Source organism: Microplitis mediator, chromosome 11 (assembly GCF_029852145.1).
Source record: "Microplitis mediator isolate UGA2020A chromosome 11, iyMicMedi2.1, whole genome shotgun sequence".
NCBI classification, from domain to species: domain Eukaryota; kingdom Metazoa; phylum Arthropoda; class Insecta; order Hymenoptera; family Braconidae; genus Microplitis; species Microplitis mediator.
Window position 1 is genome coordinate 361,102 of NC_079979.1, and position 27,176 is coordinate 388,277.

At 30.4% G+C, this 27,176-nt stretch overlaps 3 protein-coding genes and 1 long non-coding RNA gene across 7 annotated transcripts; 3 read left to right on the forward strand and 1 right to left on the reverse strand.

Annotated features, from left to right (window-relative positions):
* The first annotated feature begins 262 nt into the window (after window positions 1-262).
* Window positions 263-4,525, forward strand: LOC130677411 (slowpoke-binding protein). 4 transcript variants are annotated; one of them, XM_057484166.1, is made up of 9 exons: window positions 264-708; window positions 1,483-1,652; window positions 1,717-1,982; window positions 3,098-3,389; window positions 3,452-3,543; window positions 4,009-4,134; window positions 4,199-4,269; window positions 4,343-4,396; window positions 4,467-4,525. In XM_057484166.1, the coding sequence occupies exons 1-8, from the start codon at window positions 338-340 to the stop codon at window positions 4,371-4,373; spliced, it is 1,419 nt and encodes a 472-aa protein (XP_057340149.1). In that variant the 5' UTR covers window positions 264-337; the 3' UTR covers window positions 4,374-4,396; window positions 4,467-4,525. The 4 variants fall into 4 exon arrangements, with proteins under 4 accessions (XP_057340148.1, XP_057340149.1, XP_057340150.1 ...); XM_057484167.1 differs by having other exon boundaries at window positions 4,009-4,128; XM_057484165.1 differs by lacking the exon at window positions 4,343-4,396 and having other exon boundaries at window positions 263-708; window positions 4,009-4,128.
* Window positions 4,526-5,370: 845 nt separating this feature from the next.
* Window positions 5,371-10,218, reverse strand: LOC130677412 (chromatin assembly factor 1 p55 subunit). The gene is made up of 5 exons (XM_057484168.1): window positions 10,061-10,218; window positions 8,307-8,805; window positions 7,674-7,931; window positions 6,886-7,213; window positions 5,371-5,843 (listed from the first exon to the last, which is right to left on the reverse strand). Exons 1-5 carry the CDS (start codon window positions 10,077-10,079, stop codon window positions 5,664-5,666), a joined length of 1,284 nt encoding a protein of 427 aa, XP_057340151.1. The 5' UTR covers window positions 10,080-10,218; the 3' UTR covers window positions 5,371-5,663.
* A 1,947-nt stretch (window positions 10,219-12,165) lies between these two features.
* On the forward strand, window positions 12,166-13,001 carry LOC130677490 (uncharacterized). The gene is made up of 3 exons (XR_008991622.1): window positions 12,166-12,385; window positions 12,446-12,550; window positions 12,628-13,001. It is a non-coding gene; the product is annotated as an uncharacterized LOC130677490 (long non-coding RNA).
* A 2,220-nt stretch (window positions 13,002-15,221) lies between these two features.
* On the forward strand, window positions 15,222-25,477 carry LOC130677583 (uncharacterized). Its single transcript, XM_057484401.1, has 7 exons — window positions 15,222-15,453; window positions 15,520-15,632; window positions 16,719-16,961; window positions 18,781-21,779; window positions 24,910-25,041; window positions 25,104-25,193; window positions 25,280-25,477. The coding sequence occupies exons 1-4, from the start codon at window positions 15,366-15,368 to the stop codon at window positions 19,078-19,080; spliced, it is 744 nt and encodes a 247-aa protein (XP_057340384.1). The 5' UTR covers window positions 15,222-15,365; the 3' UTR covers window positions 19,081-21,779; window positions 24,910-25,041; window positions 25,104-25,193; window positions 25,280-25,477.
* The last annotated feature ends 1,699 nt before the right edge of the window (window positions 25,478-27,176 follow it).

The window sequence follows — 27,176 nt, forward strand, 5'->3', positions numbered from 1 at the left end:
AAAAAAAATGATTTTTACAAATTAAAAAAAAATATGTCCATTTTATACGACGTGAAAAAATGTTTAAACTAAATATGGATTGTGGGTGCTCAAACTAACGGAAATTTTCCGCTTGACACAAATTTCAACCCATAATTAAGTTCATAATCCATTAGATCTCAGTACCGTAGCTTTAAGTCTCCGTAGTTGTTACTAACGCGCACCCACTCGTCAGTCGACCGCGCATCGCATGCGCGGTTATAAAAATATGTAATTTGTCCACCCTGAGCACCCTCAGTTGTTGTTCTGTCATCAGTTAACTCACCCGATCTGTGATAAAAAAAACAATAGTCGAATCATGTTCAGCATTTATCAGCAACTCAACAAAAAGGATGAAGATTCTGGTGGGTCACGTCGCGGGTCAGATTGCACAGGACACGATCGTTTTTACCAGGAGCCAGCTCGTGTTAAACGTAAAAAACGACCGCCAAATCGACGGACACGTAGTGCCATTGAACTTGATTCAAATGCCATGTTGACGGCACGCAATTACGTTAAAAATAATCGTAGTACAAGTATTGAAAGTACGACAAGTAACGCGAGTACTAGTTCCTCGAGTATTAATAATTTAAGTGAAGATAAATTCCAATTTGTCAATAAAATTGATAGTCTCGCTAAAATTTTATTCAATCGTGTTTCTATAACACGCTCACGCGAAAGCGAGTCGAGGTAATTTTTTTTTATTTTTTTGAAAATTATTTATTGGATGAAACCTTTCAATAAACGAGCTTAGGCATTTATTTTTATGCTTCATAACAGATTAAAATTATATTGACTGGAAATATTATTAAATTAGTAAAACTTAATTAATATTTTAATTTTTTTTAAAATCGCTGTTAGGTGATTTTTATTAATATCTCAGAAACTATTAGAGATAGGGTAATTTTTGTAAGGACCAAAATTGTAGGGCAGAAAATTTCCTGTAAAATGAGTACCCACAAGCTGGACTTATTTTACATATTTACAAAGTTGGGTAAAATGAGCCATTTTCTAAAAATTAGTCAAAATTAATGATTTTTAAATTTTTGAAGTCATGGGAGTGTTCAGTATAAAATTTCCTGTAGAATGAGTACCCACAAGCTGGACTTATTTTACATATTTACAAAGTTGGGTAAAATGAACCATTTTCTGAAAATTAGTCAAAATTAACGATTTTGAAATTTTTGAAGTCATGGGAGTGTTCAGTATAAAATTTCCTGTAAAATGAGTACCCACAAGCTGGACTTATTTTACATATTTACAAAGTTGGGTAAAATGAGCCATTTTCTAAAAATTAGTCAAAATTAACTATTTTGAAATTTTTGAAGTCATGGGAGTGTTCAGTATAAAATTTCCTGTGGAATGAGTACCCACATGCCCTTGTTATTTTTAATTTTTTCCAAAGTCGTGTAAGATGATCATATTTATATTTAAAATTTTAAATAATTTTATTATTTTTTTTAGTAATGGAAAACATCACTACAAGTCACTAGACCAAAATCCAACGATCTGTGAGGAAAGAATTGAATATTTAGAATTAGAAAAAAAATCACGGGACCAAGCGCTAAATATTTGTCAAGTTTATTTACAAGCAACAACGCGATATAATTTAGCCAACCAGCTTCACAATATCGGTAAGTACTTGAAATAATTGAAAAGCAATCAAGCGATTAAAAAAAAAATTTTTATGTGTTACAGGATCGCGAGTGGACAAATTTTGGTTTGTGGTAACGGACACGCTTTTGAAGACTGACAGACTCCTGACACTGACACCGCTGAGTAAAAATTGTCCACTGAGTGTCTGCCCATCGACCAAAGAAATTCTAAATAAATTATTTCTATTTATACAGCATCCATACGTATGTCCGATACTGGACATTGAATTTATTGAGTACGAGGAAGAAAATTATGTGATCGTTTTACAGCCGATTAATCACGGCTGCCTTAAAGATTTAATTTATGGGGTAATTATTTTAATTTCGAGAAACTCAATGGGCTGTAACTTGAGATCCGCTAGTTTTAAATTGAGAGGACATTAATGAAAATTGTAGTGGAAGGTCTAAGCTTCAATTTAAGCGCGGCGAGGTTCATTAATATTTATTAGTTTGAGAGTAATTAATTTTAAAGTTTGAAACTTTGATGACATATTTGAAATTTTTATCTGTAGAGAGCGATATCTCGGAAACTACTAATCGAAACTTGATCAAATATTTATGAAAGTTGTTGCTAGAAGTCTTAGCTTTAATTTGAGCCCAATCACGAGCCTCTATTCCAATTTTCCTAGAAGTTATGAATTTTTAAAGTTTCATCTCAAACAAATTTTTCAATTTCCCAAAATGTCTTTCTATCTATATTGATCGATATCTCGAAAACTGTTGACCGGAAGTGGACTAAACCTTAACAAAAGTTGTTCCTTGAACCCTTAACTATAATTTGAGCCCAATCACGAGCCACCATTTTGATTTTTCTGCAAGTTATGAATTTTTTAAGTTTCATCCGAAATAAAATTTAAAATTTCCCAAAATGTCTTTCTATCTATATAAATCGATATCTCGAAAACTGTTGACCGGAAGTGGACTAAACCTTGACAAAAGTTGTTCCTAGAACCCTTAACTTTAATTTGAGCCCAATCACGAGCCTCCATTTCGATTTTTCTACAAGTTATGAATTTTTTAAGTTTCATCTGAAATAAAATTTAAAATTTCCCAAAATGTCTTTTTATCTATATAGATCGATATCTCGAAAACTGTTGACCGGAAGTGGACGCAACCTTAACAAAAGTTGTTCCTTGAACCCTTAACTTTAATTTGAGCCCAATCACGAGCCTTAATCTCAATTTTTCTAGAAGTTACGAATTTTAAAAGTTCTCATGTCCAGATTCAAAAATTAAATTTTCTAAAAATTTGCTTCCATCTACAGAGATCGATATCTCAGAAACTATCGATCGAATTTCGATGAAACATTAATGAAAATTGTAGCTAAAGGTCTGAGCTTAAAAATAAGACCATTGACGACCCTTAATATTAATTACGTAAAATGTTACAAATTTTTAAAAGACTGAACTTTTTTTGTACTACAGATTGACAAAAACAGTTGGAACAATGATTGGACCAATAAATATGTTTCTCGTGGTAATGGACTAATTTTACCACAAATTCAAGTAATCGGACGTCAAATTCTCGAAGCACTTTTATTTTTAAAAGATCGTGGATATCCGACGATCCATTTACACTCAGGAAATGTCGCGATTCAAAACGGAATGGCGCGAGTTGCCGGTTTAGAAAATTCTCTCCTAGGTTTTACAAGCCGAATTTATCCGCTCGTTAGTACACGAGCTCCATATGGAACTTCGATCGAAAGCATTTGCTTTGGTAAATAATTTAATTATCTAATTACCCAATTATTTATTCTACTAATTTTTTTTTATTTTTAGGACATTTATTATTCGAAATGACAACAGGGTATGAATTGTGTTCATTTAAGCCGTCCAGAATTCATTATGATGACGTTGCTAAATTTCCATTGGTAATTTAATTTATTTAAATTTTTATTAATTGACATTTTAAAGTTCAGGACAGTTTTAAAAAAAATTGAGTTCTACCCACGTGTCAAGCGGTAAATTTCCAATAAAATGAGTACCCACAAGCCCTACTTATTTCAAATTTTACCAAAGTCGTATAAGATGGACATATATTTCAATATATGGCACAACTAAATTTTAAAAAATTTTCGACAGTCCAGTCGTGTAGAGCAGAAAATTTCCGGTAATTTGAGTACCAACAAGTCATACTTACGCTCATTATGTAAAAATTCATAAAACCGCGAATTGAACTCGCGGGTTATGAAAAAAAAATAATTAAAAATAAATATGGGTTGTGGGTACTCATTTTAACGGAAATTTACCGCTTGACACTAATATCGACTTTAAAATTTTGTAATTGAATATCAAATAATTTTTTCGTTGATAATTTAAAAAAAATAAAATTTCAGGTTTACGAGCTAATGGAATTCATTTTCAATAGTCCAGATAATCGTTATCCATCACTAGAAGAAATACTGTTGCATGAATTATTTCGTAATATTGATTTACGAGAATTGAGACACGCTCCAGTAAATGTAAAAAATTATTTAATTAGTCGATCATTAATTGTATTTATTAATTACGAATTTTTTTTTTTAGACATTTCGTCCAATACTTAATCCGTCTGTAGTTAATTTACTCGAAGACATAAAACGACACAATAGTCGAAGGTAAATTTTTTTTTTTAATAATTTTTTATTTTATTTTTATTTAAAAGTTAATTAATTATTTTATGCATGATAGAAAAAGTTATGCACGTGTACTTACTCATTAACATTTTCATCAATTGAAAAAATGGTAATTAAAAAAAAAAAAAACAAAAAAAAATAAATAAATAAATAATAATTAAATGTAATTTTTTTTTCAGAATTACTAGTATTGAAGAAATAGATTTATTGATCTCGATCTAAACTTTAAAACAATAAATCAACTAGCCTAAAAAAAAGTAATAAAAATGAGGCCAAAATTAAAAAGGAGGAAAAGACAATCACCAATTTCTTTTTACTCAATTAATTAATTATACTTGTACTACACTAGCTAATATAAATGCCTATTTACCAGCCTAATAAATTTACACTTAAAAAACTAATAAAACTACTGATTTAATTTTTTTTTATCAAAGTATCAAAAGATTTTCTGACTTCCGGTTTGATTGAAAAATTAATTTCGGTTCATATTGGGGTTGAGAGGAAAATTTCCGGTGGAAAGAGTACCCACAAGCCATATTTATTTTCTTAAGTTACTAAGTTGGGTAAGATGGGCATCCATTTCTAAAAAATTTATTCAAATTAAATTTTTTGGAAATTTTGAGTTAATAGGCGAGTGGGGAAGTCAATTTCCGGTAGAAAGAGTACCCACAAGCCATATTTATTTCCCTAAGTTACTAAGTTGGGTAAGATGGGCATCCATTTTTTAAAAATTTATTCAAATGAAATTTTTTGGAAATTTCGAGTTGGTAGGCGGATGGGAAAGTAAATTTCCGGTGGAAAGAGTACCCACAAGCTATATTAATTTTTATAAGTGACTAAGTTGGGTAAGATGGGCTCACATTTTTTTGAAAATTTATTCAAATGAACTTTTTTGGAAATTTTGAGCTTACAGGCGGATGGGAAAGTCAATTTCCGGTGGAAAGAGTACCCACAAGCTATACTTGGGGTTAATTAAAAAAAAATTCATTAATTAATTTAATTACTGATTTATTTTTTTTTAATGAAATGTGTAGTAAATATGCAATTATTGGAATCTACAATGTAGCATGTTACTTCAGTCGGTAATTAAATTGTGATTTATTAATAATATTAATAATAATAATAATAAATTTAATAATAATAATAATAATAATAATGTCTTAATTACTACATAGAAAAAATACAGAAAAAAAATCTTCACTGTTTAAAAAAAAAAAAAAAAAGAAATAAGGAAATGAAAATTTTTTTAATTGTGGGGTAAAATGGTCACAAGTTACGAAAAAAAATAACGAATTTAAAAAAATAAAATGAAGAGTGAGGAAGGAGGGAAAGAATTATAATTTAAATAGAAATAAAAAAAAAAAAAAAATGATAACTTAAGGTGCGCCAGCTTCTAATTCACTGGCGGGTGTATCTGGTTCCTCATCATTATAAATATTTTCTGCCATTTGCCAAACCTGCATAATGTTATCCTCAGATACTGAACAAATAACCCATGGTTCATTTGGATTCCATGAAAAATCGCTTATTTTAGCGGTATGTCCACCATGAATGAACTAGAAATAATAATTTAATCTCGTTTTAATAAAAAAAAAAAAATTGATTAAACTTTTATTTTATTTTATTATTTCTAGTAAATTTATTCAGTGACATAGATAAGGAATTTTTATGGGTATGGAAAATTATAATGGGTTATTTTAATAGCGGGAATTTTTATGGGAAATTTGATATTGGAATCTTTTATGCAATATTTGGAAATGATTAATTTTTATGGGTTATTTTTATATGAGAAATTTTGATTGATAACTTGATATGGAAAACTTTCATGCATCATTCGAAAATGACGAATTTTTATGGGTTATTTTGATAACGGAAATTTTTATGAGTTATTTAATATGGGAAAATTTTATACATTTTCTGGAAATAGGAAATTGTTATGAGTAATTTTGATATGGAAAATTTTTATGGAGTATTTTGATATGCGGAATTTCCATGAGTATTTTGAATCTGGGAAATTTTGATGCGGTAACTTTTTATGGGTTATTTCGATATGAGGAATTTTCATGAGTAATTTGAATATGGGGTATTTCTGGATTATTTTTATGTGGGGAATTTTTATGGATCATTTTTAAAGGTAACTTTTTATGGGTTATTTTGATACAAGGAATTTCCATGGGTATTTTGAATATGAATAATTTTTATGGGTCATTTTGAATCTGGGAAATTTTTATACGGTAACTTTTTATGGGTTATTTTAATATGAGTAATTTTCATGGGTAATTTGAATATGGGGTATTCCTGGATCATTTTTATGTGGGCAAATTTTTATGGGTCATTTTAATATGGTAATTTTTTATGGGTTATTTTGATGTAAGGAATTTTCATGGGTACTTTGAATATGGGAAATTTATGGGTTATTTTGATATGGTAACTTTTTATGGGTTATTTTAATGTGAGGAATTTTTATGGGTAATTTGAATCCAGGGCATTTATGTATAATTTTGATATGGGGAATTTTCGTGTCATATTAATATGGGTAATTTTGATTGTAAATTTTTCAAATATTATAAAAACATGCAAAAAATAAACAAAACTCACCAATAATTCTGGAGGACCATCTTCAGCATCTTCACTCGATTGTTCCTCGCCAATTTTACTTAAATCCCAAACATGAAGACGTCTGTCGGTTCCACTACTAGCTAAAATAGTTTCATTGTGCGGTGACCACTGTACTTGGAAAATTTCATCCTTGTGTGACTCAAACGAGTGCAATTTTAATTTTAAGTTTCTCAAATCCCACAGTGCGACAGTCTTATCAGCACTGCCAGTGGCCAGAATAAATTCTGAGTAAGGATTGAAGCTTAGGCAGTTTACTTCTGCTGTATGAGCATCTACTGTGTGACTCGGTTTGCTCGTATTGTTGCATCTAAAAAATTAAAAAAAAAAATAAATAAATATCAGATTCTTCAAAAGCAGTGAATTTCCGTTAAAATGAGTACCCACAACCCATACTTATTTTCAATAATTTTCAAGTTGTAAATTATGGTCATATTTTGAAAAAATGACTCAAAATATAATTTTCAAAAATTTTGATATGGATTTTCGTGTAAAGCAGAAAATTTGCAGTGGAACGAGTACCAATAAGTCATATTTGTCATAATTATCTACCAAGTACAAATATGACCATTTTAGCCAACTTAAAAATTATTGGAAAAAAATATGGCTTGTGGGTACTCATTCTAACGGAAATTTACCGCCGTACACGAATATGATGACGAAAATTATTCAAAAATTTTTTTGTGACCACAACAACTAAAAATAGTTCTGTTAATTCTTCATGGAATTTTGAAAAGTAATTAAAGTAATCCAATAGGTTGGTAAGCTACCTGGTGTCCCAGATCATGAGCTTCTGATCGTCAGCGACAGATCCAAAGAGTGATTCGTGCAACAAATGCCACGCAACGTCCTCTACAACTGCAGTGTGTCCAGTGAATATTGTCTTCGCATCAACAACACGGTTGTCTTTTGGCGTTGCGTTAATGTCCCACAGACAAATTGTGTGGTCGTCTGATGCACTCAGCAGGTACCCGTTTAAATTTGGATTCCATGAAAGTCCATAGCCTTCTTTTTGATGTCCGCGTAATCTGGAATTATAAAAAAAAAAGTTTTATACTTCGAGGGCCTCTATCTCGCGAGCTGTTGATCTCAGACCAATGAAACACCAATGAAAATTGAAGCTAGAAGTCTGAACTTTAAGTCAAGACCTAGAACGAGTCTTAATCTCAATTTTTCTGGAAGATATGAATTTTTAAAGTTTCATCTGAAATAAATATTTGAATTTCCCAACTTCTTCTTCTATCTATATAAATCGATATCTCGAAAACTACTCACCGGAAGTGGAACGAACATTAATAAAATTTGTTGCTAGAAGTCTAAGCTTTAATTTAAGCCCTTAAAGACCTCTTAATATTGATTTGTTCTAGAGTTATGAATTTTTAAGTCGAAGGAAAAAAATTTACCTCAAGTCTGGATGACATTCGCCATTGGGATCAGGTTTGCTGGGATGTTTCGTGTAATCGAAGACAAGGACATCACTGGAAGGTGTCTTGGTAGCAATGACACAAGGATTCTGTGGCATGTAACGAGCCCGGTTGACCTCGCCCTCGTGGTTTATTTTAATTTCGATCTCAATTTTTCCGCTCACTGATCCGAACCCACCGAATTCTCCCTTCTCGTTGTCATAGTGGGAGGCATCGAACTGTGCGTCTTCGTTTGGCAACTGGACACTGGCTATCAGCAAGTGGTTTTGCTCGTCCGACGTATGAGTGCCCAGTATCAACCGGTGAACTGAGTAATCCTTGCCTTCGGGTCTGGTCACGTCTGGAAGCCACTGGGCAGTCAGTGATGGCCATTCCAGAGCATGGGTCATCACCAAGTCATACAAAAATGGAGTATTTTTTTTCCAGATCTTGTATTCTTCATTAATTACACGTTCCTCAACCGCATCATCGAAAGTTTCTAAAAAATAAAGAAAAAAAAAATTTATTTACCTTGGAAATTTTTGAAAATAATTTTGGCTTGTGGGTACTCTTTCCACAGGAAATTTCATTCTAGGCCAAAATATGAGTACAAAAATTTAAATTTTTAACGATTTTTGAAAAGTGTCCGTTTTACCTAACTTGCTATTAATTAACAATAAATATATCTTGTGGGTACTCAAACTAACGGAAATTTACTTCTCTACTAGAATATGAGCTCAAAAATTGGAATTTTGAACGATTTTCAAAAAGTGTCCATTTTACAGATTTTATTATTGATTGACAATAAATATATCTTGTGGGTACTCAAACTAACGGAAATGTACTTCTCTACCAGAATATGAGCTCAAAAATTGAAATTTTGAACGATTTTCAAAAAGTGTCCATTTTACAGATTTTATTATTGATTGACAATAAATATATCTTGTGGGTACTCAAACTAACGGAAATTTACTTCTCTACCTTCCTATAGGTTTAAAAAAAATAAAAAACAAAACCGGAAGTCTTTAAATTAATTTTTCCTCATTTTTCATTAAAAAATTTCATTTAAAAAATCTAAATTCCCAAACTACTGACTTTCAAGCCTTCTAACCTGCTCTAGAATTTATAGAATTCAGTCCCCGACAATTTTGGTCCTCACAAATAATCTCCTATCTCCAACTGTCACCAAGATAACAATCAAAAACCATTTATTTAAATAATTTACTACAAAATGTCCATTTTACCCAACTTACTATCTATCATCAATTAGTACGTCTTGTGGGTACTCAAACTAACGGAAATTTACTTCTCTACCCTCCTATGGGCATAACAAAAATTAAAAACTAAACTAGAAGTCATGCAAATAATTTTTCTACATTTTTTAGAAAAAAAATTCATTTAAAAAATCTGAATTCTCAAACTACTAGTTTTCAAGCCTTCTAACCCGCGCTAGTCTCTCAAGAATTTGGTCCCGAATGATTTTGGTCCTTACAAAAAATTTCCTACTCTTACCAATGTCTAGATAAAATAAAAAAATTTCCAGCTGACCCAAAAAATGAAAAATCCAAAATGAAAAATTGAATTATTTGAGATAAATGATAAAAGATAAAATGAATAAATAAAAAATATTAAAATAACTTTAAAATGGAGGTTGTTTACAAGTGACGCACCAGCACTTGGTTAAGACTTTGAATTAATCAATTAAAAAGTTATTTTATTAGTTATCACTATTAATTATTATTTAAAATACTCACCACCATCTTTGTCACCCATTTTTACAATAATTTTATTAGTAAACGTTATTAATTTTTATAAAAATAATAAAATTGTAGAAAAAAATGTGCCCGCCAAAAGACTTCTGTGCAGCAACGGCTTCAATGGCGTCAAGCCGGGTAATGGCTGGTTTTTAAAGTTTAAACCTCTCTTACCTCTCCCGCCGTGTTTCTAACTGACGACTTTAGTGATTCAAGGCGGCAAAGTTTTTAAATTCGCGCGCTAGTGGATTATTTTTTAATGCGCGGGAAAAATTTCAAATTTGAATTTTTTAAAATTAATTGTTTATTTAAATGATTTTAGAAATTTATGTGGATTATTTATGAGATAAAAATGATATGATTAGAAAAATTGTCAATAAAATTTCGTTAATTAATCGATTAATTGATCGAGAAATCGATTAAAGATTTTTGAAAAATTGGGATCAGATAGAGACTAAGGGACGGGAATAGGCCTAAATTTAAGCTGAGGGTTAGAGGAACAAATTTTGTTTTTGGTTGATAGAGTTTCGAATCATAGATTTCGAGATATCGATCTATATTTCTGAAAAGTGGAATTCGTATGGGAAATTTTTGAGTTTCAAACTTAAAAAATTCATAACTTTTGAACTAGTGGAGAGTATGGGTCGGTATTGGGCTTCAAATAAAGATAAGACCTTCAGCTAAAATTATTGTTGGTGTTTGATCGAGTTTCGATCGGTAGTTCTCGAGATATCGATCTATATAGATAAGGATAGATTTGTGGGAGATTCAATTTCTATATCTAGAAATGAAAACTTTGAAAATTTATAACTTCTAGGAAAATTGAAATTTTGGGACGGGATTGGGCTCAAATTAAAGCTTAGACCTTAAGCTATGATCTTCATTAATGTTTAATTGACTTCCGATCAATAGTTTTCAAGATATCGATTTATATAGACGAAGGAAGATTTTTTTGAAACTCCAATTTTTGAATCTGGAAGTGGGAGCTTTGAAGATTTATAAGTTTTAGGGAAATTGAAATAGAGGGTCATTTTGGGACTCAAATTACAGCTCAGACCTCAAGCTACAATTTTCATTCATATTGTAATAAGTTTCAATCATTAGTTTTCGAGATATCGATCTGTATAGATCCCCATAGATAGCCGTATATTTCTGGGAAATTAAATTTTTGAATCTGGGGGTGGGAACTTAAAAAATTCATAACTTCTAGGAAAATTGAGATTAGGAGTCGGGATTGGGCTCAAATCAAAGCTTAGGCTTCAATAAACAATTTTCATTTGTATTATATTAAATTTCGATCAATAGCTTCCGAGATATCGATCTATATAGATAGCGATAAAGTTTTAGAAAATTTTAATTTTTGAATCTGAAGGCGGGAACTTTGAAAATTTGTAACTTCTAGGAAAATTGAAATTCAGGGACGGGATTGGGCTCAAATTGAAGCTTGATCTTCAATAAACAATTTTCATTGATGTTATATCAAGTTTCTATCAATAGCTTCCGAGATATCGATCTATGTAGATAGTGATAAAGTTTTAGAAAATTTGAATTTTTGAATCTGAAGGCGGGAACTTTGAAAATTTATAACTTCTAGGAAAATTGAAATTCAGGGACGGGGTTGGGCTCAAATGAAAGCCTAGACCTTTAACTATAATTTTTATTTATGTTCAATCAACTTCCGGTCAATAGTCTCTCTAAAATCGATCTATTTAGACGACGGAAGATTTTTTTGAAAATCAAATTTTTGACTCTGGAAGTGGAACGTTTGAAAATCGAACGATATCGATCTATATAGATAAGAATATATATTCATAAAATTCCAGATTGACTTTATTGGGATCAAAGTCCGAAACCTTTTAACTTCTGCACTAATTAAGATAAAAGTAGTTACAGATTAATGTCCACTATGTCTCTTTGATCTCAATAAAATTCGAGCGACATGATTTTTAATAAAAATATTGTTATTTCGTTATATTTAATTACTGATCCACGTCGACACGTCAAAATATGTAAATCAGGCAATGAGTGTAAAAAATAAATTATTAATAGAGCCGCATAACAGCCGATAGTCTAAGTCTTAATGAGGCCGATTCGTAATCTCCGCTACTGCTTCAAGAAATATCGATTTTTTAATCGACATCTTAGATTTTTATTGCTCTGTGGAATAAATGTTTATTTATTTATTTATCAATTGATATTAAATGCCAAGGCAGATATCTCATTTTTCCGCGCATCTCATTATGAACATGGGTATAAATATCAAAGATTTTCTGCAGTTGTTACTTTCACTCACGATAGGAACATCGTTGTTTAAATAACTTACTTGTAAGTAAATAATAATAGTATTTATTTTAAGAAATTATTGAAAATAAATTTTTATTGCAGTCAATTACCGACTAATTTTTGAAAATGGCATCAAAATTATTTTTGATTATTTTATTAATTGCACTTCTGACAATCGGCGCAAATGCTGCAGGCTACGGTGAAAGGGTTCGTACATAAAAATATTTATGTAAAACTGATATTTTTATTAATTTTTATTTTTAATTATTCTGTTATTATTTCAGTGTAATATACCCGAGAAAGTGTTCTGCTCTGGTGGCTATACATGTACAGCATCAATTAGAGGAGATGGAAAATGCGTTTTTGACTAAGACTTGTTTCGTACTACTTGACTACAATTACAGTTATTGCGGAAAAATTCAACTTGTTTGTGATTGTTATGATTATTTCTGAGAAGAGCAGTAAATTTCCGTTAATTTGAGTACCCACAACCCATACTTGTTTTTTATTAATTTCTAAGTTGTACAACATGGACACTATTTTGAAAAAATGGAAAAAAATTATGTTTATTATATTTTGGAGCTCATATTAGTGTAAAGATTATGATTTCTGGTCGAAAGAGTACCCACAAGCCGCATTTACTGTAATTATTTAAAAACTTGTATAAAAATAAAAGAAATTTATTTTTAAAAAATCGTTTTATTTTATTCTCAGTGAGGATAAGTTGCATGTTTATTAAGATACCGAAGAATTGTAAATTTATAGTATTTTTACGATATTTTATGGTGTACTCGCTGAAAATAAAGTTGTGAAAATTATTATTTGGCGCCAAGCTCATAAAAATAGTAGTCTTTTAATCGATTTTGAGAACTTAACGTTAAAATGAAAATAACTAGAAAACAATGGGGAATTCGAATGAACTTTCCTGATAATAATTTATAGGAAATAAAATTGTCTACAAAAAAGGTCCTATGAAATTTTTCGATAAGCTTGATAGTTTTGCTGGAAAAGTAAAAAGATCTCGAAATTCACTGAAGATTTGACTTCCAGCTCCAATAACTTTTGAACAGATGAATTTATCAAAAAATCATAAGAGACTTTTTTTGTAGAGCGTTCAATTTCTTATAAATAACCGATAGAAATTACAATGCAATTTATGGTTCATTAGTTTCAAAAATCAAAAGAAAAAAAAACAATTGGAAAAAACAATAATGGAGGTAAATACGGATGACATTTTCCATGTCTTCCTATGAAGAGTGGCCTGTAACTTTGCTTTTATTGGGAATATCTCCATACAAGATTAACGTTTTTTGTTCCTTATAGTATCCTCTAGTAGGAAAGACTCCAAAAAGTCCTGAGAAAAATTATTTTTTTATCTTATGACCCATATGAGGATAAATGAGGATAAATGAAGATGACACTGTCTATGTACTTTTATGGAAAGTAGCTCGCATCTTTTTCTCCGTTGGGAATAACCCATCGCAATATAAACGTTCTTTGTTCATTATGATGTCCTTTAGTAGAAAAAATTCAAATAACTCCTGAGAAAAATGTATTTTCCGAATCCAGACCCATTTGAGGATAAATAAGGATTGATGAGGACGACGATGTCTGTGTACTTTTATTGAAAGTGGTTCGTAACTTTGCTCCGGTCAATAACCCGAAACAATATTAACAATTTTTGTTTTGTTCATTACAATGTTCTCTAGTAGAAAAAATGACTAAAAACATATAAAAATAATCTAGGGGAGGGTGGGGCAGAACGGCCCCCCTAAGCCAATTATTATTTTTTGTGGCTTTCAACCATAAGATCACTTTACTTTTGTCCTATTTCGAACAAATTTATGGACATTTTGCCAAAATTCTGAAAAATTTTTTTTTTTTTTTTGTGGGGCAGAGCGGCCTCCCTTCAAAAAGTGATAAAAAAAATTTTTTTTTTCGTTTTTTTTTTTTTTAAATTGTTTTCATCATTAAGAATGTATTTCTTTCTCTTGACAACTATTTTTGGTTTTATATTACTCGAAAAAAATTTTTTAAAGCGTAAAAAATCGTTCACTCTCGATTACCTTAATTACTAATTGTTATTTAATAAAAAAAAAATCAATTCTATAATTTTACTTTATTTCAAAAATTTATCAACTAAAAAAAAAAATTTAATTTTTATAAATTTTTAGTGACCAAATTTGCCTCTTACATAAAGAAACGGCCGAAAAATATGAAAAAATAATTTTTTCGGAAGTTTCGGCTGGTCCATTTTGCCCTAGGTGTTATGCGTAGGGCTAGAAATGTGGAATTATGATAATTTTTTTTTAATTTGACGATAAAAATATGAAAAAATCACTTTTTCAAAATTTTGGGCTTGTCCATTTTGCCCCAAATGTCATGCGTAGGGGTAAAAATGCGCAAACATATCGGATTTATAGTAATTAGTCGAAAAAAAAAAAAAATTTTTTTTTGGTCAAAATTTTAGGGGGGCCGCTCTGCCCCACCCTCCCCTACTGCGCTAGCATTCTTTCAATGAATTTTGTCTTTTTTTTTCATTATTCCTGTAAATGGTTTAATTGTATGATACTGAAGTCAGCCGACGTCTAATAATTTTTGGATTTTTTTTTAAACAATAAATTAAAAAAAAAAAATATTTGGAAAAATTGCACCTATAGTTTATTAAATTTTCTACATGTGCATATTTTTATTTTTATTTTTTTAAAAATTAAGTCTTTAAAAAAAAAAATCAAAAATTTCGAACTGTCTGCTAACCAGGATCATTTAATTGTTCATGATCTAAGACCGCGACTTATAAATTTCCTACAGTTCCAACAGTCGTCAAAACTAGAATTTTCGCGCCATCTGTCTAAATTTTTTCAAACGAAAGTGTCGTGTGCACTAACCTCAGAGTCAATACTTGAATATTTTTATTATAATTCCCATAAATATGTAAATGGATAAATAATAATAACTATAAATTATTAAACTAGTAGGTGATTGATTATTTAATTAATTAGTGCATTAAAAAATATAAAAAATGGCGGATATCGCTGCTAAGAGAGAAGCGCGACGTCGCAGGATACTTGAAAATTCTGAGTCTCGCCTACAAAAAATATCTGGAAGAGGTAATTTTTTTTTTCTCTATTTTTTTGTAGACAAAAAAAAATTTATTAATTACTTGAATTTTTAAGATGAAAGTGAAACTAAAGTTAATGGCAGCGCAGCAGAAATTTTCGAAGATCCAGAAATGCCAGAAATTAGTTTTCTTCAAGATAATCCGCGTCATCACAACCAGGAGACACTGGTAATTATTTTATTTCACGTAATCCAGTAATTATTCGTAACAAGTTGGTCTTGTGGGTACTCTTTCCAGAGGAAATTTAATTTCCTATATTTTTTTACTCCTAACATTTTTTCCTCAGACTCACAAATTAAAAGATAAATGTAATGACTACAAGTTACTATTATTACTCCAATGGTGAATATTTGAAATAAATGGGTCTTGTGGGTACTCTTTCCAGAGGAAATTTAATTCCCTACAATTTTTTACTCTTTACATTTTTTCCTCAAACTCATAGTTTACAAGATAAATGTAATGGGTACAAGTAATTATCATTATTATGACTCCTTCAGTAAATATTTGGAATAAATAGGTCTTGTGGGTACTCTTTCCAGAGGAAATTTAATTCCCTACAATTTTTTACTCTTAACATTTTGTCGTAGAACTGATAGTTTACGAGATGAATGCAATGAGCAGTAATAATAATAATAACTATTATTATTATTCTTAGTTTAGTAGATTTTTGGAATAAATAGGTCTTGTGGGTACTCTTTCCAGAGGAAATTTATTTTCCTACTATTTTTGACTCTTTATATTTTGTCGTAGAACTGATAGTTTACGAAATAAATGTAATGAGCACTAATAATTACTATTATTATTATTGGTTTAGTAGATTTTTGGAATAAGTTGAGCTTGTGGGTACTCTTTCCAGAGGAAATTTAATTCCCTACAATTTTTTACTCTTTACATTTTTTCCTCAAACCCACAGTTTACAAGATTAATGTAATGGGTACAAGTAATTATCATTATTATGACTCCTTCAGTAAATATTTGAAATAAATAGGTCTTGTGGGTACTCTTTCCAGAGGAAATTTAATTCCCTACAATTTTTGGCTCTTAACATTTTGTTGTAAAACTGATAGTTTACGAGATAAATATCATGGGTACTAATAAACATGATTATTATCATGTTTATAACTATCAATAATAAGTATAGGTTGTAGGTACTCATTTTATCGGAAATTTACCGCTTGATAAAAATATGAGCTCCAAAATTCTATAGAAATTCATCGATAAGCACCATAACAATAATAATATTTTTTTTATCAGGAACCATTTGAACGGCTGATACGAGAATCGGCTCAAATGCCCACAGACTTCACATACGAGTCGCCAGAGGCACCAACAAGTCCCGAGGAGCTTGCGAACCTTCTTCTCGGCACTGCAAGTCCGGATGTACAAAAAAAACCATCAATTTTAAATTCTTTTTTATTCAATCGCTCAATTTATGTAGTTCTCGCGATACTACTGAACTTACTAATTATTCTACAAATTGACAATCCTATCGGCAAGGTAAATGATATTTAGATTTTATTTAATTAACACTAATAATTAAAAAAAAAACAATTTTTTTAATTTTAGAATCTAAGTCTTTAAAAATTTATAACTTGGAAACTTTTAGCCGAACACTCATGAAATACAGATGAAATTTATCCTTTAAAGTTTAAGCTTTAATTTGAGCCCAATCTCGAGCCTTAATCTCAATTAAATTCCGAGTAATTAATTTTTAAAATAAAAATAAAATATTGCACGCCTCGGAAGCGAAGCGGAGAGGTTGTGGTTTATAACCGACCTGTCAAGGTCACACGATTTCCACTCATTAAAGTGCATATATTTTTTTTCTATTACTCTTACACATTATGAAAAACACATCAATATAAAGCTGAAACACTAACAAATAATCCTGATACTTTTTTTAATTTGTCTAATATGTATTAATATAAAAAAAAGTTCATTAAAAAAAATTTATCGTGGACGTCCATTAGTCTGTGGTTAAAAAAAACGGCGTGGTACGGATATCTCGAGAACGACTTGACGAAACTACCCTAGTAGCAATGGAATTGGGCAAGATTCTTTGGCAAGATACTTGAAGAAGCACTTTGTAAAGAATTGTACAATTCTCGACCAAGACACTTGATCAAGAATCTTTATCCAGACTGGCTGCAGACTTGGGCCAGTCTGTGACCAGAATTTCACCAGATTCTTGACCCAGAGTTTTGACATAGACTTGCGCGAGAAACGCAAAAGACGACGAGCGCGCACCTATTTCCCTCCTTTCCACTTGAATGTAAAAAGTATAGTATTGCAGTGGTTCTCATTTATAGTTGAGTCAACAAGTTTAAAAATGTTATTTTTTTAAATTACGCATTGAGTTTCTAGTAATGCCTAGAAAAATTGATTTTCAGAATTTTCTAGCACTTGAAAAATTTCGGAAGTTTTTGAATAGATTAAGATGAATAATTAAAATTATAAAAAATGGGAATAGAATTCCGAAAGTTGTGACAAATAGAAAATTGCTTCTTCTTTAATAATCGTTTTTTAATTTTACGCTTCCTCTATTAATTTTTGAGTTATTGCTAATAATCAGAGTCTCTCGTTTTTTCTATTTGATTTTGACTTATAAAAATTGATATTTTTATTTGTAAAAAAAAATGTCTTGTCAAATTTAATGACGAATTCAATAAGCTGTCGCTCGCATTTTTAAAAAAACTAGATTGATTTTCTACAGAGAACTCATTTCTCGACTACAGTATTATAAATGAAACTAATGTAGAATGAGAATCTCTATATAGGATAGTCCCAAAGTTTAGCAATAGACAGCTCCAGATTTCTGATGAAATTCTTGACAAATTCTGACTACAGTCTGGCTCAAGTCTTGACCAATAATCTTGGTCAAGAATCTGGACCAATTCTTGTACAATTCTTGATCGAAAATCTTTTTAAAGTATCTTGATCCAGGCTGGTACAAGGCTTTGACAAAATTGCTACTAGGGACTTAATTTTTTTTTCAAAATTTTCAGAAATAAGCAAAGAAGGTTCCTTTCGAAAATCACTACTGTAGGCCTTCTCGTTTTTTTAAAAATAAATCATTACGGTTAAAACCGGCAATCTTACATGTAAACAAACACACACTGCCGCCATTTTTCATTAGGAATCTTCTCCTTATTTATTTTTTTTTTACTTTTATTACCGTATATTTACCATGGAAATTTCTATGGGAAAAGAGTGGGATATTCAATTTTATTCGAAATTTAACTTTAAAAAAAAAACATAACATGAGCGTTCGAGGCGTGCACTTTTGCATTTTCCAAATTTTTTTTTTTTGTTACAGAGTGTAATTGTTCCATTCTTTCTACTTCTACTACCTCGCATTTATATAATTACTACTCAAGAAAATTCACCAAGAGAGAACATGATGTTTGCAGTACTAATGCTGTGCAATATTCGTCCATCGTTGATATACAAAATTAAAAATTCATATAAAATATGGACATTAATAATTCACGATCTAAATGTTTATATTTTTACATTCGTTATTTTTTATTACGCAGTAACGAGACATTTTGTAGACTACGAAGATGAGCTGGCTAAGCTAGAAACTGTCCAAGTGATAATCGATCCCTCGACGTAATTTTTTTATTTTTGTTTATAAAAAAAAAAATTAATTTAACTTCTTATTTTTTAAAAAATCTTCTTTAATTTATATTACGAATAAAAAAAATTATAAAAAATAATAATAATTTATTTGGAACCAAAATTTTTTTTTTTTGTCAAAATTTATATTTATTCAAATTTAAAATCCAAATTCTGGCTCAATTATAAGAGATAAAAAAAAATGCACTGATAGTTATTTGTAGGAAATTTTGTTATCTATAAAAAGTCTCTCATTAAATATTTACCTAAACTCATTAATTTTGGCGCAATTTTGATTTTAAGTTCAGAAAAAAAAATTAGCAGAAGAAAATTTAAAATTTTTTAATGAAAAAAATTTTCTCTGCCAATTTTATTTTCGAAAATAAAGTTTTCAGTGGACGCAGTCGTTTCAAGTCCCCAGGAAATTTTTTTAAATATTTTCAGATAATCCAGAGCCGGACGATGATAAAAATTTTTTTTTTTCTGATTTTCAAAGGCTCAGCATTAAAATGATAAAAATTATTCTAATTACTCTTAATTACGTAATTTTTTATAAACTCAAGGTTTAAAAATTTTAACTTGATCATATAAATTACTCTTCAATTAATTAAACCCGAAAAATTAATTCTCGTTTAAATAATTAATTTGAATTGAACAACTTTTGGCGCGAAAATTTCGATTTGAATTTTTTTTTGTAAAAAAAATAGATGAAATAAAAAACTTACATTTTCAACTTACGATGAATTAATTTTAATTAAAGTAGGGACGAAAATTTGATTGATTAAATGATTAAAGTATATTTATGTTAATTAATTACACTCACAATTAATATTTTAAAACAATCCCTAGCGGATCCGAATTACGGTAAATACAGTGATTTACCGTAATTTACCGTATTTTACGGCGCCTAGCAGAATTACCGTAAATTACGGTAATCTACGGCAAATTGCGGTAATTTACGGCGAAATGCCGCAAATTTGCGGTGAAGCTGCGTTAAATTTACGGCAATGTTGCGGTGAAAGTGCGGTAGTTTACGGTAAAAATGCCGCATTTTCGCCGTAAAGTTGTGGTAACAGTGCAGTACTTTACCGTAGAAGTTTTGTAAAATTGCGTTATTCCACCATATAATTGCGGTAAATTTGCTGTATTTTACTGTAATGTGAAGCTTTTCACTGGAATGTCTGTTGACAATCGGATATTTGACTGTAAACAACTGTCTTTACTTGACATTTCGGTACCGTGTCTTTAAGATTTGGTATTTGTGTAGTGCTGGATACCCTAGCGGATCTGAATTACGGTAAATACAGTGATTTACCGTAATTTACGGTGTCTAGCAAAATTACCGTAAATTACGGTAATTTACCGTAAATTACGGCAACCTACGGTAAATTGCCGTAATTTACGGTAATTCTTCTAGGCGTCGTAAATTACGATAAATTACGGCAATTTACCGTAATTTGCCGTAGATTGCCGTAACTTACCGTAATTTACCGTAGATTACTGTACTTACGGTAATTCTGCTAGGCACCGTAAATTACGGTAAATCACTGTATTTACCGTAATTCGGATCCGCTAGGGTATATTATTCAAATCCCTAGCAGATCCGAATTACGGTAAAATACAGCAATTTACCGTAATGCCGCCGAAAAATCTACGGTAATTTACCGTAAATTGTGGTAAATTGCCGTACCTCACGGTAATTTACGGTTGATTGCCGTACCTTGCGGTAATTTACGGTAAATTACCGTAGATTTTTTCGGCGGAATTATGGTCAGTTGCGGTAATTTACGGTAAATTGCTGCAATTACCGTAATTTGGATCCTCTAGGGTATATTATTCAAATCCCTAGCAGATCCAAATTACGGTAAATGCAGTGATTTACCGTAATTTACGGTGCCTAGCAGAATTACCGTAAATTACGGTAATCTACGGTAAATTGCAGCAATTTACCGTAAATTACCGCAACTGACCATAATTCCGCCGAAAAATTTGCGGTAATTTACCGTAAATTGCGGTAAATTACCGTACCTTATAGTAATTTGCGGTAAATTGCCGTAGATTTTTCGGCGGAATTACCGTAAGTTGCGGTAATTTACGGTAAATTACTGTAATTTACCGTAATTCGGATCTGCTAGGGATGGTGGCTTAAGTTGTAAATAAATTAAAAAAAAAAATAGCTGACATTATTTGATTGATTTTTTCTTCATATTTTATTTAATTAAATTTTTTTTAATTTATGGGAAAATTGCATGTAGGAATTTTTCTTACAAGAATTAGCGAGCGGGCTGCTTGCAGAAATTCTACACCAAGAAATCCTGCGACTGTCTATGGTTATCGTTTAATTAATTTTTCAAGGAAACGATAATATTATAATTGTTAATTTATTTATTCATGTCTGGTATAAATTTAATATAAATATATGCAGGTAATGAGTATTGATAAATATTCAGTAAGAGTTAAAATAACTGCTGATAAAAAAATTTTCTTTATTGAAACCAGATGTGACCTTTTACCTGAGGTTATTCAAGAGAAGTTAATTATAATTTATGAACACCAAAAATTTTAATTAATCAACTAAATAAATATTTTTTTTTATTTTACGCGAAACTGATGATAAAAGTGGATATGATTTGGAATTTTTTCGTCAATCAATACTGTGAGTTGAGTCGAAAACATCAGCAAAAAAATTACTCATATGTAAGTCAAAATAATTATTATCATAAAAAATTTTTTTAATTAATTTCATTAATTCCCGAGATTTGAGTCAACTTTAAATATCTTCGATTTAAATAATCAAAAATTAATTATTAAAAAACGGAAACTAAAGCAAAAATTCTAATTTTTGATGTAGGGACAGTTTCATGACATAATTTTTGATAGATTCGGAGTAATTAATTTTTAAATTTAATTTATTTGTAAAAATATTAATGTTTTTTGGTTACGATAAAATAGATTTTATTTAAATAATATATATCTTGGAAACAAATCACCGGAAGTAGTTGGAAGTTATTACAGAAATTGAAGGTGAAAAGATGATCTTTAATTATAGACCAATTAGGAGTGTTAATCTCTCTTACTTTAGACGTTATTGATTTTAAGAGCTTTTATCTAAAGAACACGGAAAGAAAATTATAGCAGCGGTTCCCATAATTTTGTGAAATTTTTTCCTATACCATCATAGGAATTACGACCATAAATTATGGGAGCGGTTCCTATAATAATAGGAATGTTTCCCATAATTATAGGAATACTTTCTATAATATTATAGGAACCATTTCCATAAATTATAGGAACCATTCTCATAATATTATGGGAATGGTTCCTATAATAGTATGGGAACTATTCCCATAATATTATGGGAATGATTCCCATAATGCAATTGGAATGGTTCGTATACCATTATGGGAATCATTCCCATAATATTATGGGAATAGTTCCCATACTATTATAGGAACCATTCCTATAATATTATGGGAATGGTTCCCATATTATCATGAAAAAATTAATTTAAAGAAGTGTGGTAATCACTTTTACAATACACAGAAATATTATTAAACATAAAAACAAACATTCAAACATTGAAAAAAAAAATCGTATTTGGCAAAATAACATTAAAATTTTTAACAAGAATTTTTTGTCAGCACAAAACATTCAAGAAAATTCAAATTTTGGGAAATTTCTACACTACCCGGGAAAAAATGTTCAGGCCTGATCAGACATGAAAAATGACCATGCCTGACCAGGCCTGATCAGGCATGTTCAGGTCTGATCAGGTCTGTTCATGCCTGTTCATGCCCATTCTGGTAAAACAATTATATATATTAAATAGTCCTATATAATTATATATAATTATGCATAACTATATACAATTATATATAATTATTTCTATAAAAATGAAAAAAAAATAAAAAATATGGGAGTGTCTAGGATTCGAACCGTGGACCTTGCGCTTGAAAGTTCGCCTCGTTACCTGTTGACCTAAAAGATTGAGTTGAAAAATAGGTCTCGTACGAACTTCAAGTACTGAAAGTCTTAAGACTCATGCCTGTTCATGTCTGATCAGGTCTGATCCTTTTTTCCCGGGTTATACGTGATAGATTCTTGGTCAAAAAAATTTTATATCTATGAACAGACATGAACAGACATAACCAGGCATAAACAGGCCTGATCAGGCCTGAGCTTATTCAACGCTTCAGACATGAACAGACATGACCAGGCATGGGCAGGTATGATCAGTCCTGAGCGTAGTTAAACAATCAATCGAAATTAGATCAAATACAGATAAAAATTTCTTCTTTAAGACTAAGTTTTAAAATGAGATCCAGAACGAGACTATTTCTGTTTTTTTAGAAGTTATGGATGTTTAAAGTTAGTTCCATATTCAAAAATTGAATTTCCCAACAATTTTTCTTTATAAGAATCGATGTCTTGGAAATGATTGAAATTTGATCAAACATAAATGAAAAATGTTTCCTGAACCTTCACCTTTAATTTGAGCCCAATCACGTCCTTCATTCTCAACTAGTACAGAAGTTATGAATTTTCAAAGTTCAAAAGTCAAACTTTTCCCATCAAATTTTAATTCTTTCACATTTCGATCTATTTAGATCGATAACTTAAAATCAATTAGTCTAATCTTAATCAACCAAAAATAAAAATTTATCTTAAAAGACTCCTTCCCTAGCAGACCTGATTAACCGTAAATTTACGGTAATTTTACCGTAAAATACCGTAGAATTCGAGTAGATTTACCGTAAATTACGGTAAACCCACCGTAATTTACGGTAAATCGGTACTTTACGGTGGATTAGCGTAAATTACGGCGGGTATACCGTAAATTTACCGTCGAATACGATAAATCTACCGTAAAAAATTCGGGTGGATTACCGAATTACCGTAATTTACGGTGGATTACCGTATTTCCGTATTTTACGGTAAATCCATAGTAAATTACGGTAAATTCACCGTAAATTACGGTAAATCCACCTTAAATTACGGTAAATCGGTACTTTACGGTGAATTACCGTAAATTACGGCGGGTATACCGTAAATTTACCGTCGAATACGATAAATCTACCGTAAAAAATTCGGGTGGATTACCGAATTACCGTAATTTACGGTGGATTACCGTATTTCCGTATTTTACGGTAAATCCATAGTAAATTACGGTAAATTCGCCGTAAATTACGGTAAATCCACCGTAAATTACGGTAAATCGGTACTTTACGGTGAATTACCGTAAATTACGGCGGGTATACCGTAAATTTACCGTCGAATACGATAAATCTACCGTAAAAAATTCGGGTGGATTACCGAATTACCGTAATTTACGGTGGATTACCGTATTTCCGTATTTTACGGTAAATCCATAGTAAATTACGGTAAATTCGCCGTAAATTACGGTAAATCCACCGTAAATTACGGTAAATCGGTACTTTACGGTGAATTACCGTAAATTACGGCGGGTATACCGTAAATTTACCGTCGAATACGATAAATCTACCGTAAAAAATTCGGGTGGATTACCGAATTACCGTAATTTACGGTGGATTACCGTATTTCCGTATTTTACGGTAAATCCATAGTAAATTACGGTAAATCCACCGTAAATTACGGTAAATCCACCGTAAATTACGGTAAAACCACTGTAATTTACGGTCAATCCACCGTAATTTACGGTGGGTTTACCGTAATTTACCGTAATTTGGGTCCGTTAGGGTTTTTACTTTGAGCCTAATAACGGGTCTTATTCTCGATAACTACAGAAGTTATAATTTTTTGAATATACTTTTCATAAAATTTAATTGTCAATAATTTTTGATTTCAGTTCATATAAATATCTTTTACAAAAATGACCTACAAGGTATTTATGACAGTATTTATATCGTTTATTGTGATGTCAATTATCATAACAGATACAGATGCAAGCGATTTTGACCCCAATGGTCAGCTCATAAGAGTAAGTAAAAAAATATTGTATAAATAAAACTTCAAGCACTTATTATTATTTTTTGATTACAGGAACTGCCAATGGGAGTATTGGAAGTATCTTCGATCTGTCAAGATGAAATGGCAGCTGTGAAAAATTATGACTTACAAAAAATGATTGAGGTAAATACACAAACTTTTTGTAATTAATTTTTTTCAAATTTCTGTTACATAAATGATTATTATTATTATTATTTTTTTTTTTTTAGTTTGTTCCGAGAGGTCTTGATGATATTAAGAAGTTCTTTCGTGCGGAGATTGGGCCCTAATGTTGTCAAATTCGTCCATACTGTAATTACCATACATAAGTAAATTCCGCTGAAATCTAAAGATTTATTTGAAATAAATGTAAATTTCATTCATTTAATAGCTAACTGATTAAATAAAAATTTATTTTTAACAACCAATTCAATTGATTAGTCATTACAAATTAATAAAGTAATTTTTTTTCCCATCCGAACTGCCAGAACTTAAATTTACATAATGACTAAATAACCCTAGTAGCAATGGAATTGGGCAAGATTCTTTGGCAAGATACTTGAAGAAGCACTTTGTAAAGAATTGTACAATTCTCGACCAAGACACTTGATCAAGAATCTTTATCCAGACTGGCTGCAGACTTGGGCCAGTCTGTGACCAGAATTTCACCAGATTCTTGACCCAGAGTTTTGACATAGACTTGCGCGAGAAACGCAAAAGACGACGAGCGCGCACCTATTTCCCTCCTTTCCACTTGAATGTAAAAAGTATAGTATTGCAGTGGTTCTCATTTATAGTTGAGTCAACAAGTTTAAAAATGTTATTTTTTTAAATTACGCATTAAGTTTGTAGTAATGCCTAGAAAAATTGATTTTCAGAATTTTCTAGCACTTAAAAAATTTCGGAAGTTTTTGAATAGATTAAGATGAATAATTAAAATTATAAAAAATGGGAATAGAATTCCGAAAGTTGTGACAAATAGAAAATTGCTTCTTCTTTAATAATCGTTTTTTAATTTTACGCTTCCTCTATTAATTTTTGAGTTATTGCTAATAATCAGAGTCTCTCGTTTTTTCTATTTGATTTTGACTTATAAAAATTGATATTTTTATTTGTAAAAAAAAATGTCTTGTCAAATTTAATGACGAATTCAATAAGCTGTCGCTCGTATTTTTAAAAAAACTAGATTAATTTTCTACAGAGAACTCATTTCTCGACTACAGTATTATAAATGAAACTAATGTAGAATGAGAATCTCTATATAGGATAGTCCCAAAGTTTAGCAATAGACAGCTCCAGATTTCTGGTGAAATTCTTGACAAATTCTGACTACAGTCTGGCTCAAGTCTTGACCAATAATCTTGGTCAAGAATCTGGACCAATTCTTGTACAATTCTTGATCGAAAATCTTTTTAAAGTATCTTGATCCAGGCTGGTACAAGGCTTTGACAAAATTGCTACTAGGGAAGTTTTAAAAAAGATGGCAAAAGATAAACGAATTGCATCCCGATGAAAAAAGATTTTATACAATTGTATAGAATTATATATCAATTATATATGGACTATATATAATTATTAGGGCGTTTAAAAAAAAACAAGAATTTTTTTTTTTTCTCGGAACCAGGCTCAAAAGTTTCGTTTAGATGACAAAATAGGCCTCTGAAAATATGAGCCCTTAATATTAATATTAAGGTAGTCCGCATTGCACTTTTTGATTTTCATAAGAATAACACAGGAAAAAAAAATTTTTTTTCTTCTGATTTTTGAAACTAATGAACCGTAAATTACATTGTACTGTCCATCACATATTTTTGTAGAGAATTGAACGCTCTACAAAGAAAGTCTCTTATCATTTTTTGATAAATTCATGTGTTCAAAAGTTATTGAAGCTCGAAGTCAAGTTAGAGTAAATTTCGAGATCTTTTTACTTTTCCGGCGAAACTATCGGACTTATCATAAAATGTCATGAGATCTTTTTTGTAGATAATTTTATTTCCTACAAATTATCATTGATAAATTTTTTTCAAATTCTGCATTGTTTTCTAGTTGTTGCCATTTTAATGCCAAGTTCTTAAAATCGATCAGAACACTACTTTTTTAGGAGCTTAGCATTAAAATGGAAATAAC

Bases quoted from the DNA above. Each gene is read 5' to 3' on its own strand.
- LOC130677583 (XM_057484401.1), top strand. From the start codon at position 15,366: ATGGCGGATATCGCTGCTAAGAGAGAAGCGCGACGTCGCAGGATACTT. The intron at 15,454-15,519 runs GTAATTTTTTTT...TGAATTTTTAAG, and splicing joins ACAAAAAATATCTGGAAGAG to ATGAAAGTGAAACTAAAGTT. The intron at 16,962-18,780 runs GTAAATGATATT...TTTTTGTTACAG, and splicing joins TTGACAATCCTATCGGCAAG to AGTGTAATTGTTCCATTCTT.
- LOC130677412 (XM_057484168.1), bottom strand. The intron at 7,932-8,306 runs GTAAATTTTTTT...TTATAATTCCAG, and splicing joins GAATGTCATCCAGACTTGAG to ATTACGCGGACATCAAAAAG. The intron at 5,844-6,885 runs GTGAGTTTTGTT...TATTATTTCTAG, and splicing joins ATGGTCCTCCAGAATTATTG to TTCATTCATGGTGGACATAC.
- LOC130677411 (XM_057484164.1), top strand. From the start codon at position 338: ATGTTCAGCATTTATCAGCAACTCAACAAAAAGGATGAAGATTCTGGT. The intron at 3,544-4,008 runs GTAATTTAATTT...ATAAAATTTCAG, and splicing joins ACGTTGCTAAATTTCCATTG to GTTTACGAGCTAATGGAATT. The intron at 4,135-4,198 runs GTAAAAAATTAT...TTTTTTTTTTAG, and splicing joins TGAGACACGCTCCAGTAAAT to ACATTTCGTCCAATACTTAA.